At 31.4% G+C, this 13634-nt stretch overlaps 2 protein-coding genes across 5 annotated transcripts; one reads left to right on the forward strand and one right to left on the reverse strand.

Annotated features, from left to right (window-relative positions):
* Positions 1–8330, reverse strand: LOC111517672 (transformer-2 protein homolog beta). 4 transcript variants are annotated; one of them, XM_023173882.2, is made up of 8 exons: positions 8174–8330; positions 7842–7927; positions 6128–6208; positions 5319–5532; positions 5060–5235; positions 4356–4385; positions 3967–4076; positions 1–465 (listed from the first exon to the last, which is right to left on the reverse strand). In XM_023173882.2, the coding sequence occupies exons 2-8, from the start codon at positions 7910–7912 to the stop codon at positions 443–445; spliced, it is 705 nt and encodes a 234-aa protein (XP_023029650.1). In that variant the 5' UTR covers positions 7913–7927; positions 8174–8330; the 3' UTR covers positions 1–442. The 4 variants fall into 4 exon arrangements, with proteins under 4 accessions (XP_023029650.1, XP_023029648.1, XP_023029647.1 ...); XM_023173880.2 differs by having other exon boundaries at positions 5319–5577; XM_023173879.2 differs by having other exon boundaries at positions 5319–5586.
* A 2294-nt stretch (positions 8331–10624) lies between these two features.
* Positions 10625–13634, forward strand: Hat1 (Histone acetyltransferase 1). Its single transcript, XM_023173883.2, has 2 exons — positions 10625–10843; positions 11976–13634. Exon 2 carries the CDS (start codon positions 11976–11978, stop codon positions 13233–13235), a length of 1260 nt encoding a protein of 419 aa, XP_023029651.2. The 5' UTR covers positions 10625–10843; the 3' UTR covers positions 13236–13634.

Consider the following 13634-nt stretch of genomic DNA (forward strand, 5'->3'; position numbering starts at 1 on the left):
TTTAAACAACATGTTTTATAAACCATACATATCTTACTCACATGGCATAAGATAGACTCACCTAAAATCTTCGATTCATGAGATGTTTCTATAATCAACCGCTTGATAAAGCTTATCTGTGGAAGATACCTAAAATTTATCATTCAACTTTCAAATTATTTCTTACGGGATTGAACCCCCATCACTTTCGAGACTTGACTGATGCGTAGTCTTGAATGGCCTCTTGATTTTTCAGTGCTTTTCAAGATGTCGATTGTAGCCGACTTCTACAGACAAAAACATTTTGTGGTCTTCAAGAGAGTTGCAAAAATTTTCTCAATTCTCTTGATGATCTTCATGATTTTCTTTTTTCGTTCGTGAATCATTGATGAATAAAGCTTCACGGTTTGATCGGGGTTTTATACTTGTGTGAATATCTCAATTTCTTTAAGAAACTTCAATTTCATCCACTACCTCTTGATAACCCTTTTCAAAAAAACACAAAAAACAAAATTAGTTTCCAGTTGTACATTTATTTCAAAGTCACATCTAATTGATAAGTCAAAAAATAATAAGCTAAGGTACTTCAAATTAACATCATTTTAATGTACACACTCATGGAACTGGAGATTCCAGTTCAATTACATCAAACAAAAACGCGTAAAAAACTATGGAGTTTATGCCTTCATCAAAATGTAATTTGATTAATGCTGGAATAAACTCGGTATCTTTAAAACTAAAGATCTCCTCTATTTAAACGTAGTCCCTCCAAGAAGATCAATAACGACCTGAAATTCATATTGTAAACACGAATTAAAATAAAGTTGCGAATTGTAAATTATAAAAACAGCAATCACTTACTCAGATTGATTTTTATATGGAGTAATACAAAAACAGAGTTTCACTAAACTGATTAGTTGAAATGAAAATACACTAACGAATGGGTTAACAATAACTAAAATGTCCAATATATACAAGAAAACAAAAACAAAAAATTAAATAAAAATAAAATAAAGTAATCAAGATAAATGATGAAATATTAAAAATGAAAAAAGATTATTGCTTATCCTTTTTGATCTGTTTTCCTTTGTTTTGATCAATTCATCTGAATAATTGTTTTAATTATCACCTAGTTCTGAAAAATTGAAATCTCGAAAAACAATTTCATCATTAATAATAATATGAAATAACTTGATGATTTGTGTCCAGTACATCACTTCATGAACTTGACATATTTTTAGTATCACATTTGGTAATATTATGAAAAAATTAGATTGAATTACTACAAGTTGAAACAAAGACGAAATTGCAGAGAAAATAAATTTTTTCGACTTGGAATACACATACTAAATCGTTGGAAACGTGACACACAACTCCAAACACCTGTCTCACTCTTGCATTCATAAATCTCAAAAAGGTGTATTGTGCGAATGTTTAGATTTATACAGCACTAGAAAGGGTTCACAAAATATGCAGTTATGAATTAAATTCTGAAATATAGGTTCAATGTACACAATAAATTTTACAAACACTTCAGTTAAGAATTTTGTAATATAATCATTCAATAAACTTATGCCTAGAAGCTTTTGAAATTATTGATTATTAAATCATAAAAATGAATGTAAGAAACAAGTATTAACACTTTTTAAATAGTAATAAACTTGAAATAGTTTTCAATTTTATAGGTGTTGTTAGTTAGTTACTAAGGTAACATCTACTAAACTATTTTACTACATAACGTTTTAAATAAATGTTAATTATAGGGCATAAGAAATGTAAATTTTCCACATAATAAAGTGTTATGGTTCTCTCCAACATTCTGCAGTACAACCACTTTTTATTTTTCAATGCAATTGATATTATAGATAGGATAGAAAACTTTGTATTGCCTTAGCAGTAGATTTTTTGAAACTCTCTGTGTAGCATTGATTTCCATTTCCTGATACTTTTGTCTCTATTATAACTCGCCTTCATAGACTGTGGCTTATTGTTTCAAGAAATAATTTTTTTTAAATCATTTTTTTAAACAAAAAATATTCCAAAGAGATCTAAAATGATAATCTGACCAAACCATTTCAATATACTACAAACTTGTAAATTCTTCAACATATTAAAACAGTATATTAAACGTAATGAATTTATTTGAAACCAAAAATTTTTTTGTATAACTCCACATAAAATCCTAGGAGGTGCATTCATTGCCGATTGATTGAAAAAAAATTACACAAATTCATATATCGAACCTCTGGTGTAATCCGGAAGTGAACCATATCAGTATATTTCGTTTGTGTTGGATTTACTTCATAAATATAGGGAAGGAACATTTATGTGAGTGACAAAGAAATATATCAGAGAAATGTTATGTTCAACTAGGAGTTCCTCAGGGTTACATGTTGGGACCACCATTATTTGTTCCATTTATGGAATTAATTCTTGCTTTGAACAACTCAAAGGACTTTATTAAAAATCTTAGTTTTTGAATTACCTATCAATTTCAACAACCTGATTTTTCTGACAACCTTATGCCATCCTGTTTTTTCTAAATATATTGACAGGTATAGGAACATATATACAGGAGAAGCAAGAATGGTCACCACAATTTTTTTGGTGCTTCTCTTCTCTGTATCCTTTGTGTTTCACACGTTCTTTCTCCAGTTCCCTCTCTTTCTCGTATTCTACAACAAAAGCTAGTTTCAAACAGTCAATACTAATTTTTTTTTCAAAAACTACATCTCATGATTTTATCTCCACAAAATAATATTTTTGTTTTTCATTGACTATAGGGTGAAATATTTTTCGTTTCTGTTAATCACTCTGAATGGTCTATTATTATAAGATGTCTGAAGGGCTTTTTTAACAGTGTCAACTCTAATTAACACATGGGAACAAGTTGATAACTCGTTTTGCATGAATAATTTTTGTTTATCGTAACTAGTTCCAGGTGTTGCTTTCATTTTTATCATGTTTTCTTTAAGATAGTGAAGAAACTGTTGATAAGTAGGAGAAGGCACAGTCCTTTCTATTATAAGTTCTACAGAGATCCTGAGGGTTGTTCCATACAACAATTCAGCATTCGAACACTGCAATTGCTGCTTTACTGAAACCCTGATTCCCAGTAAAATAGTAGGAAGGTCCATCCACTTTTCTGATTCATAGCACTTCAGTACTACCTTCATTGTGCGATTAAATCTCTCAATCATTTCATTGCCTACCTTGGTCTGTAGTTATTCTTAATGGAACTCCAAAATCGAGAAATCCAACCTTCATAAAATTTCTTGGCCACCGTTTTTGCAGTTACTTATATTGGTTATAGGAAAAGCTTCAGGCCATCTTGAATATCTATCTATCTAAGGAAGTGGTCCAACCAAGACGATATTAACATGCTCGAGACGTCTTTTAGTTATCCCATAAGCACCTACTAGACTTACCACGTGTTTACTAATTTTGAATTTTTGGCATTGAATACAGCACTGACTCCATTTTGAATATCTTTCTTCATATTCAACTAAACACATCTCTCCCTTATCATATTAGTGGTAGCTCTTATTCCGGTATGAGACAAATTATGCATTATAATGAATATTTTTCTTCTGAATGGTTCAGGTACATAAGGTCGGACAAGCTTTTGTGAAGTGTCACAAAAATGGAATCTCAACCATAGGGAAGTTTACATTCCTTGAGTTTTAGAGATGTGTCTTCAGTTTCAGTAATTTTTGCAACTCGTCATCTTTCTTTTGATTCAACTTCCATTCTGAATAGTCAATATTCTTCATAAAATCGATGGTACACCATGGATAAAGCATCGGCAACAGTAATTGTCTTCAACTGTCATACCTCAGATCAGAGCTTTTGTAATTGAAAAAATGAATAATTGATACCCATACAATGGCAAACATTGGAAAAAGAATAATTTTAGATTTTATTAAACACCAATGAATGCACCTACAACTGATCTACAAAATATTCAATTCTTCAGTCAATACTTACGTGGGGAATAACTTCTCGATCTGGAATAGCGTCTCCTTCTACTGCTACTATAATATGGCGATGGTGAACGGCGGTCTCTGTAGCGGGATCGACTGCCACCGTAGTAATCACTAAAAAAATCAAATAATTTTTAATTAAAGAAGAAAACAAAAAGAAATATATAAAAAAGTGTAAATCAAAGACTACAGCAGTTGAATGAAATTCATTTTTTGTAATTAATAGCATCTTTTACTTATTATGATTCTTTAAATAGAAATTACTACTGAAAAAAAAATATATGAAAATGAAACGAAATTGAAACTAATCAAATTCGATATTAAAATTATATTATTCTCATGTCTTCTACTTTGAACTTAATGAAAACTTGATATAAATAAAGTATTACTTACTCTCTATCTCTGCGTCTCTCAGAATATTTACTGAAAAAAAAACAGAAACTTTTAGAATAAACGAACTCAACTATCAAGAAAATATGTAGAGTCCAACTAATCAGGTCATAGTATATATTCAATTGTACAAGAAAGCCTTTCACCAAGCTTATTACTTTACATTATGGTGTCTATTCTTCTTATAAATTTATCTACCAAAAATACCAAAAGGAGACCTTTTTCAAGCAAGTAGTGAAAAAGACCATTTGATTTTTGGAACTTAAACACAAATGAAGAAGAAACAATAGTGTCCATGGTTCTTTATATATCTCCTGATATTAAAAAAAAAAGTGAAATTAGGTTAGAGAAAAACAGAAGCCTTCCAAATGTATAACGATATTGTTTTATTAATCCTACTGCTTATTATTATCTAAAAATACTTGCGTTTTTTTTTATGTAAATTCACTGTACTGGTCTCGACCTTTGAAGAAATAAATAAATAAAAAAATACCTAAGCAAAATTATTTGCATATGCAGTATGAAATCATTGGTAGCATTTTTAGATAAGCATAAGGTTTGTATGAATAAATAGGAAAATTTGTAAAGTCAACAACTTTTAATAAAAAAAACAACACATAAATATATTATTTATATCCCAAACATATTCATGTCTTGTTTGAATAAAATATTGAGATATAAGATTTCTAAAAAAAAAATGTACTTACTAAGTAGGTTTTCCCATGTAAATTCCAGGAGTTGGGGTATGAGCTCTTTCAGTTATAGAGAAATCTACTCTGATACTTTTTCCGTTAATCTTCATGCCTGAACATTGTTCCTTTGCAACTTTAGCATCCTCAGAACTCTCAAAGTACACAAAGGAAAAACCCCTTGAACGACCCGTCTGAAGAAAAGATTTAAAAAAACGTTCAAATATTCAATTGAAAAAATGTGACAGATCCAAAGATTCCAGGCAAACAAACTCACCTTTGCATCAATAACAACTTGAACTCTTTCAACAGGTCCATATTTCGACATCAAGTGATACAGTTCATCCTCCGTGGTATAAACGCTCAGTCCAAAAACACCCAAACATCTGGAAGCCTTCGGGTTGTCCCTGGTGCCTAGATGACGTTTGCGACTTGACATGGGACTATGCGAATGGGATCTGCCTCTGTAGCCTCCCGAACGTGAACGGCTTCTGGAATATTTTGAAGATCTGTAGCGTTTGTCTGATCGAGAACGGCTACGAGACCTAAAAGTTATGAAGATTACGCTCGGCATAAGGATTTTTATTCAATTATTGAATAATGATAAAACTGAAATTCAACAATCCAATCCGACCGAATCACAAACTTCATCTAACTTTTTAACCCAATTACTTAGTACTGCTATAAAATTTAAAAACAATAGCAGACAAAAATCATATTGAACTAGACTACCACCCCCCCCAAAAAAAACCCATAAATATACAGGGTTTGTGTTTTATTATTTCAAGATACATAAAGGTTATTCAACAACTCCTTCATGTATATTAAAAAACAAATAAAACATAACAGGAAAGTCATTATTTATGGAGGAAAGGAATCAGTATTTGTATCAACTTTTTTTTATATTTGTAATGGAGAACTTCAAACAGGTGCAGTAAGGGTAAAGATAAGTTACTGCGTAAATCCAATATTTTTTCATGAAGAAAAAGTTGATAAAAAATAATCAACAACTTTTTATAGGAACTCCTAAATGATTGTAGGTTAACGTTTTTCAGTGGACTTCCTGTTTTAGAGTATCAAAGTTACCTGTACTTTCTATCTCTATCTTCCCGTCTACCTCTGTCACGATCACCATCTCTATAAGACTTTCTTCCACGACTTGGACTTCTAAAAACACAAAAAAATTACTTTTCACTAAATAAAATTGCAGAAATTTATTTTCGTACAAGTAAAATATATGACTTTTTTCAAAACAATGGTAACACCCTGTGTAAGCACCATTTTCATTAAATTTTATCAAACCATTTTAATTAAGCTAAACTTTTTGAAAATAGAATTATAAAAACGGTTATATCACCTAATTTAATTCAAGCAGTGTGATAATTTGTTTATACAATAATTTCTGGAAATAGAAAGTGAATTTTCTTTTAAAAGGAAGGCTAATTAAAAGAGGTAAAAATTAAAGTCTGCTACCTGCTTAACATAATAAGAAAAAAGTTAACTGCTGAATGAAACTAGAAGAGAAACAAGTTAATTTGATTATATTCTCTCTACCAGTAAAACATATACAAGAAATTATCTGTACACCAAAATTTAGGGTGGTACTTTAGGTTACTCAAGTCTAAGTATGATGATGAAATAATTATTTCATAAACATAAAAATTCATGAAATGATAAATTGTGAAAAAAGCTTTTGGCTTTCTACTATTTCATCTTGATAAAAAAAATATGTGGGGAAACTTCCAAGGAAAGGAAGCAATCAATTCAAAAAGAAGTAACATTATACATAGATGTGTAGATCATGCAAAGAAGTAACTTTCAGACACAAACTGGGAGTAAAACCCCTTCTGAAACAGGTACGTTCATATCGATATTGAATCACACGGAAGAAAAATTCTTTTGAAACAAATATTTTTATATGAACACTGAATTATACAAAAAACACTTTTCTCTACTTAGTTTGTATTCCAAACATTCTTTATGGAATTGAATCAGATATCATTCACAGGATTCCTACACAATATGAACGAATTGTGTGTTTTTTTTCTTATGTTATCCGGATTGGTACTGAAGAGCCCTATGGCAAGTGTCTTACGGCGAAACATTGATTTCTACCAGTGAGGATGACATTGTTCCATGTAAGTGAAATTTTTACCTTTCATTTAGTATGTTGTGTAGAAATCCTCTGAATGATATCTGATTCAATTCCATAACGAATGTTTGGAATACAAACTGAGTAGAGAAAATGTTTTTTTTATAATACAGTATTCATATAAAATACTTTGTTTCGAAAGAATTTTTCTTTCGTGTAATTCAATATTTATATGAAAATAGCTGTTTCAGGAGGCATTTTTCTTTTGCAGTTTGTGTCTGAAAGTTACCATTTTGAATGATTTACACATCTATGTATACAGTTACTTCTTTTAAAATTAATTGCTTCCTTCCTTTCCACTTTTTTTGGTATCAAGATGGAGTAGTAGAAAGTCAAAAACTTTCTTTCCCAAAAATTAATCACTTCTAAAAATATAACTCTTCCAATTTAGACAAATTGCAATTTTTTATAGGGAATGCTATTTTATTTACCTAATTTTATGCATTCTGCTTGGAGACCACCCCAAAGTATTGGTATAATGAATGTTTTGTGAACCCCAAAAATACACGCCACTGGCGTGTATTTTTGGGGTAGAAGTAGCTGCACAATAAAAATTAGCACCTAATTGTTTGAATACAAATAATCACGTTTTCCTAGTAATACTTGATGATTGACAAATGCGAGGGATTGATCAAACATTATGCTTACCTTGAATAACTTTTTCCCTTGTGATTTCTAGGAGACTCTTCCCGCCTAGCGTGAGGTGAATGGTCATTCATGTTGGTACGTTTTATCTGTCAAAAATGATAAGAGAATTATAAAAAATTCATTCGAGATTAACCAAATTAAAAAACCGAATTTTTGACAAGCATTTTTGTTTTATCGTTATTACTCTGCCGGTTGCACATGGCGCTGGAACTATCAAGTTACGCAGTAAATATCACAGTGAATATGAACAAATTGTTTCATCTCTATCGCTCGCAATACAAATAACAACAAATATATACAATTTAATGATGAAATTAGTTGTACTAACTTACCTATCTATTTCTACAGCTTCAAACTTTTACTATGAATGCTCAAAAGTTACAAGAAATTACCATAGCAGCGTCCGAACACAGAACTAAGAACTAATGAACTCACAGTATGACGACCAACGACCAGTGTTCTAATTTGAGAATTTTCAGTTGTGCCAAACTAAACAAGTGTGAAAGTAGAGACTACTTGTCATTTTCTTCTCATTTGAGACCACAGAACTATAACTTAGTTCCGTGTTTGGGACAGAACCTTTGCGCATGCGCAATTTTCTATCCTATCCATTCCCTTTTATTACCTTTATAATAAATCTATTACTATTGGCTAATTTTACGTTATTATGTTAAAATACAATCTATTACGTTTTCTCACTTCGATTATTCTACTATATAATGTTTATCGTTGCCAGAGTCAAGAGTTGAACCAATGGACGATTCCAGTACCCCTATTCAGTGTTGCCACTATATAATTTTCGGGTCTAAATCGACTGACATTTTCTAGCCCTTTTTTGGAATGATTCAAAGTCGAAACAGATATAGTTTGTGATATTATAGATTTCTGGATGTTCCCGGATATATGAAACAAAGTATTGAAGTTGATATATACAAAAATAAAAAATCTTAGGGAATTTTACTTTTTTGGTTGCTTAATTGTTCGAAACCTGTCACCTGTCACCTATATATGTTGACCTGTTGTCACAAACATAGTATTTCAGTGTACAGTTTGTTTTGCCGAGTGGTTACGTTTTGATAGTGTATTCTGTTGGTGTTGTATGATATTTTTTCCATAACATTATTATTACCAGAGGATGTTCCAGGTGCCCTATTCAAAGACAATTTATTGATTGAAGACCATCCAGTTGCAGAACTCCAAAGATGGTTAGACTTTTCTATCAGAACGATCCTGTTCTACTGAATACAATAAACAATAAGTGAATACGACAATAAAATTTCATATGGTATATGACATGTGACGGTAAAATGACCCAATTACCACTATTAAACAAAGTACAAACTTAAAATTCCCTAGGATTTTTTATTTTTGCCCATATCAATTCTAATACTCCGATTTATATATCCGAGAACGTCCAGAAATCTATAAAATAACAAATTCTATCTGTTCCGACTTTGAATTATTCCAAAAAAGGCCTAGAAAGTGTCAGTCGATTTAGACCCGAAAATTTTATAGTGGTAACACTGATTAGGGGTATTGGAATCGTCTGTCCATTAGATCTGAGCTACTGATGGGCCGGCATTTGAAGAGCGGTATTTTGGAGCGCGATTTTATAATCCGTACCGTCGCGGTATTCAATATACACGACCAGTGCGTTCCACTAAGCACTCACAACGACCACGCTCACGACCACGGTTTTTGCCGTTCCACTTGGTTCTGGGCGTCACAATCATTAACTCAAGTGCAATGGATTTTGGAGCGTTTTGAGCGTTCATTTAAATAATAGACATGGCGCGTTTAAAAAAACAAAACAAAAAGTTGATGAGGTTATGTTACAATTTGTAAGTGGTATCAATAAGTTATATTAATTGACATGATTTATTAAACAAAAATTATGTATATACTTCAATTTTAGAGGAGTATTTAACTAATTTATGTTCGTATATAATAAAAATGCCTTTTACGGCGGCAGTTGGAAATTTGTTGGTGCGTCGAAATAATGCTCCAGTACTAGTTCGTCCAGCTCAGATGGAGAATGAAATAGATTTTTGCAAAAATATAATCGTGAGAAACGAAAACTTAGACCACGTATTATTGATTACGATAATGTAATTACTCGTTATTCAGATGAAGAATTTAAAAGTCATTTCAGGTCAATTATTTTTTATCACTAACACTTAATACACTATAGACTTTGAAAATTTTACTCATGGAATTCTTTATTGATCTCTTTAGACTTTCAAGATGTACATTAAATTATTTACATGAGCTGATACAAGAAGATTTAGTCCGACGTGTTCCCGGATGTCCTACAATTCCTTCCCGTCATCAATTGATGATAGCTCTTTGAAAAATGGCCACAACAGATTCTCATAGATTAATTTTTTTTAATTAACCGTTTTAGTATCATATACCATAATTCACAAGTAGATCTTGTATCAAGTATCTCGTTCGACACAATAGAACGATATTGTTGTTGTCGCCATGTTTGCTGCTTTTGGTTTTAAAAATTGCGCTCAGTTTCTCAAAATGCTCACATCGACCCACCTCTTGAGATAGGTCGTCGTGAGCTAGGCGTGAGCATAAGTAATGACGTCATTAATGACGTTTTCGCCGCGACCACAACGATCGCGGTCGTCATGTGGAACGCCTGAGTGAGTATTTTAGGCGTTGTGAACGCTTAGTGGAACGCACCAGACGATATTTTGAAATATACGGTATCGCGGCAATGGTGTTCTCGAAGCAATGTTGCTATCGAGCAGTGATGCCGGATAATCTTTACGAAAAGGAGAAGAAGAAAATAAGAAGTAACCCGCCAAAAGAAAAAAGATCTCTGGCTTCAGAAAAGTTGTAAAATAAAGTTTGTACAGAATATAGCGATTGCATGTTATCTATTCCAGAATCCTGAATATCAAATATTTATTAGGATTCATAAAAAAAAAAAATTAGATCAGGTTATCTAATTGGATTTTATATTCGTTTTTACAAAAAAAAATAAAAAGGTAATTGAATTGCTTCTTTTCTTTATCTACTCAAAAAATAATTAGTGTTTCGTAGTTATTGCGTAGATTTAATATATTACTTTTTATTTTAACTTTTCCATTCTTATTCTACATTTCCCCACCAAATATCAATAACAAGGCCTATATTTGAATTTAACACTATTTTTTTTTTGGCAAGTGATTATTTTATAGAAAAACTATTATCTTGGCAAATACTTGGATTACTTCGATTAACAAAGAATTATATTGTTGAAATCAGAGAACAATGGGCTACCAACTAACCAATCTCCAATGAAAAGACTTCCAACCCTATTTATCACCATTAGTAGTGTGTTCAGTATGAAATCAATTCATGCACTAATCATATGTAGTGAGTAGTAAATCATAAACAGTTGGATCTTCAATTTTCAATGGCAACATTCATGCACATCATAGATATATTAAATATACTTACTCATAATATCCATCTTCAGATGCAAAATATGAATTCTTACAACTCGAGACTAGTGCATGAATCCACTTTTGAGTCAATAATGAATACTACTGGAGTTTTATCCCAACAAGTGTTTCGATCAACTTCAAGAGGAAGATTAAACAGTTCAATGTTCCTCTTGCAGATGATCACTTGGTGCTTGAAACACGTGTCGAGGTGTTAAAAATAACGGTTTAGTGACGGGATAAAAGTCCAGTACTATTCTTGACAGGAAGTCAAGTTTCCCCAAGGAAGGCAATCATTTGAAAAACAATTTTGAAGGAATTAGGTATAGCAAAGCCAATTTAATGTGGGCAATAGACTCAGAAAAGAGAATGCCAAGACACCTTCAAATTAGCTTCTTTTTGAACTTCCTGATTTCTCAATATGGTTTTCTAACTTCTCTCATTTTGAAGTTGTTTTCTATTACCTCCAGTTTGAAGAAAAAAAGTGAAGTATTTTTGATATTCTATAGGTTTTTTCAATTTACTTTTCATTAGGTATTTTAATTTCGCCTTGTATTTGCATGTGTCAGTGAACCAATGGTTTTGCTGTCTTTTTCATCGTTATCTCCTGATTTGCCTTTTTTTTTAATTTTCTTCGTGTCATTTTGTAGTTGAGATATTTGGGAAATACTGCAAAAGTAATGTTTATTTTTAGATGGCCAGTAGTAGCTGTACTGGTAGCAAATCTGACGAAGAGGAAGAAGAAATGTCGTGTTTCAAGAAAGATGCCCTTTCTGTTGTAACATTCAGAGTAGTGTATGACAAAATGAATGTAGAAAAAAATAAATATCCAGAATTCAAACCTATAATGGCTCATCAAATTTTTGGTGACAGTGAAAGCATTTTTGGATATCGATCATTATCAATAAACCTATATTATCTCCACAATTCAGCACGGTGCTACGTGAATCTTCAAGCATCAGGAGAAATTAAAGGAGGTTTAAACCAACCTGATGACATCATGAAATCCTTGGATCAGTATCTACCAGAAAACTACACAACTGAAAAAAATGAATTTTTAAAAATGATAGAAAATGAAATACACGATACCATCTATGGAACGGTTTTGAGTGAATTTAAAGACACTAAAAAGAACGAAATCATCCCTAGTCAGGAAGAGTACGCTAAATACAAGATTACACTTTGCGACACAAAAGATGAAAAATTTCAACAATTCCATAGTAGGTTTGAGACTTTTATTACTTGGTTCATTGATGGAGCCAATTTCATAGATCTGACTGATGAAAGGTGGATGATTTTTTATGCATTTGAAGAAGTATTTCATCCAGAAACAGGAAAGCCCTACATCACTCCAGTTGGGTACTGCACCGTTTATAAATTTTTAGCGTATCCAAATAAAATTAGAGCCAGAATAAGTCAGTTCTTCGTACTTCCTTCCCATCAGAAGAGAGGGATTGGGACTAGTCTTTACCAAACAGTGTTCAAACATATTCAAGGAATTGCTGACGTTGTGGACATCACAGTAGAGGAACCAACTCCAACGTTTCAGAGAATACGAGATGTAGATGACTGTTCCATAATTTATAACAAATTGAAAGAAACTGGTATAAGTTTGACAAATAACAATTTGAAAAAGATCTTCAATATTATAAAAACAAATAAAATATGTAGGAAACAATGTTTGAGAATATATGACATTTTGAGGGCTTATGAGGCTAGTCAAAATGTAGATAATTACACAAGTTTTTTGGCCTGTATAAAGGAACGCATCCGTTCTGAAAATGAAAAGGAAACTAGGGGTAGTAAAAAAAGACAAAATATTTTAGGTGCGACTACTAATCTAGATGTCACAGAAAAGAATGCAGTGATAGAAGCTAACTATAAAAAATATATTGAGGATATTGAACAGTCGATGAAAAATTTTAGAAAAAAATTGAAAATAACCATTGAATAGTTGTGGGTATTTTTCTCTCCCAGTAAGTCCAGTTGCCAAAAGTCTGTATTTGAAATAATTAGGTTTCTTCACTGTTTTCAAGAAATATTATAATATAGTAATAATCAGTAACTTTTTTAGCATTATTTTGAAGAGAGATGGTAAGACTTTCAGGAAACTTCCAATAAAACAAACTCTGTCATTTTAAATTTTTGCATTCATTTTGTAGTCAGAAAAAAACTGAAAATAGTTTTCAATTGGTGTTTGTATATTTATTTAAAATTTACTTGTTTTGAATTTTGAAGTGTCTATGTTCATTTCAAGTTTTTTTTCAGTGATGTATTTCTTAAAATAAAATTGACTAGTTTTAAAGTTATCCACTTTGTGAAATTCTCATTAAACAAATAATTTGTCTATGAA

This window comes from Leptinotarsa decemlineata, unplaced genomic scaffold (genome assembly GCF_025532065.1).
Source record: "Leptinotarsa decemlineata unplaced genomic scaffold, Ldec_3_MD MMD2_tig00000133_RagTag_RagTag, whole genome shotgun sequence".
In the NCBI taxonomy this organism is placed as follows: Eukaryota; Metazoa; Arthropoda; class Insecta; order Coleoptera; family Chrysomelidae; genus Leptinotarsa; species Leptinotarsa decemlineata.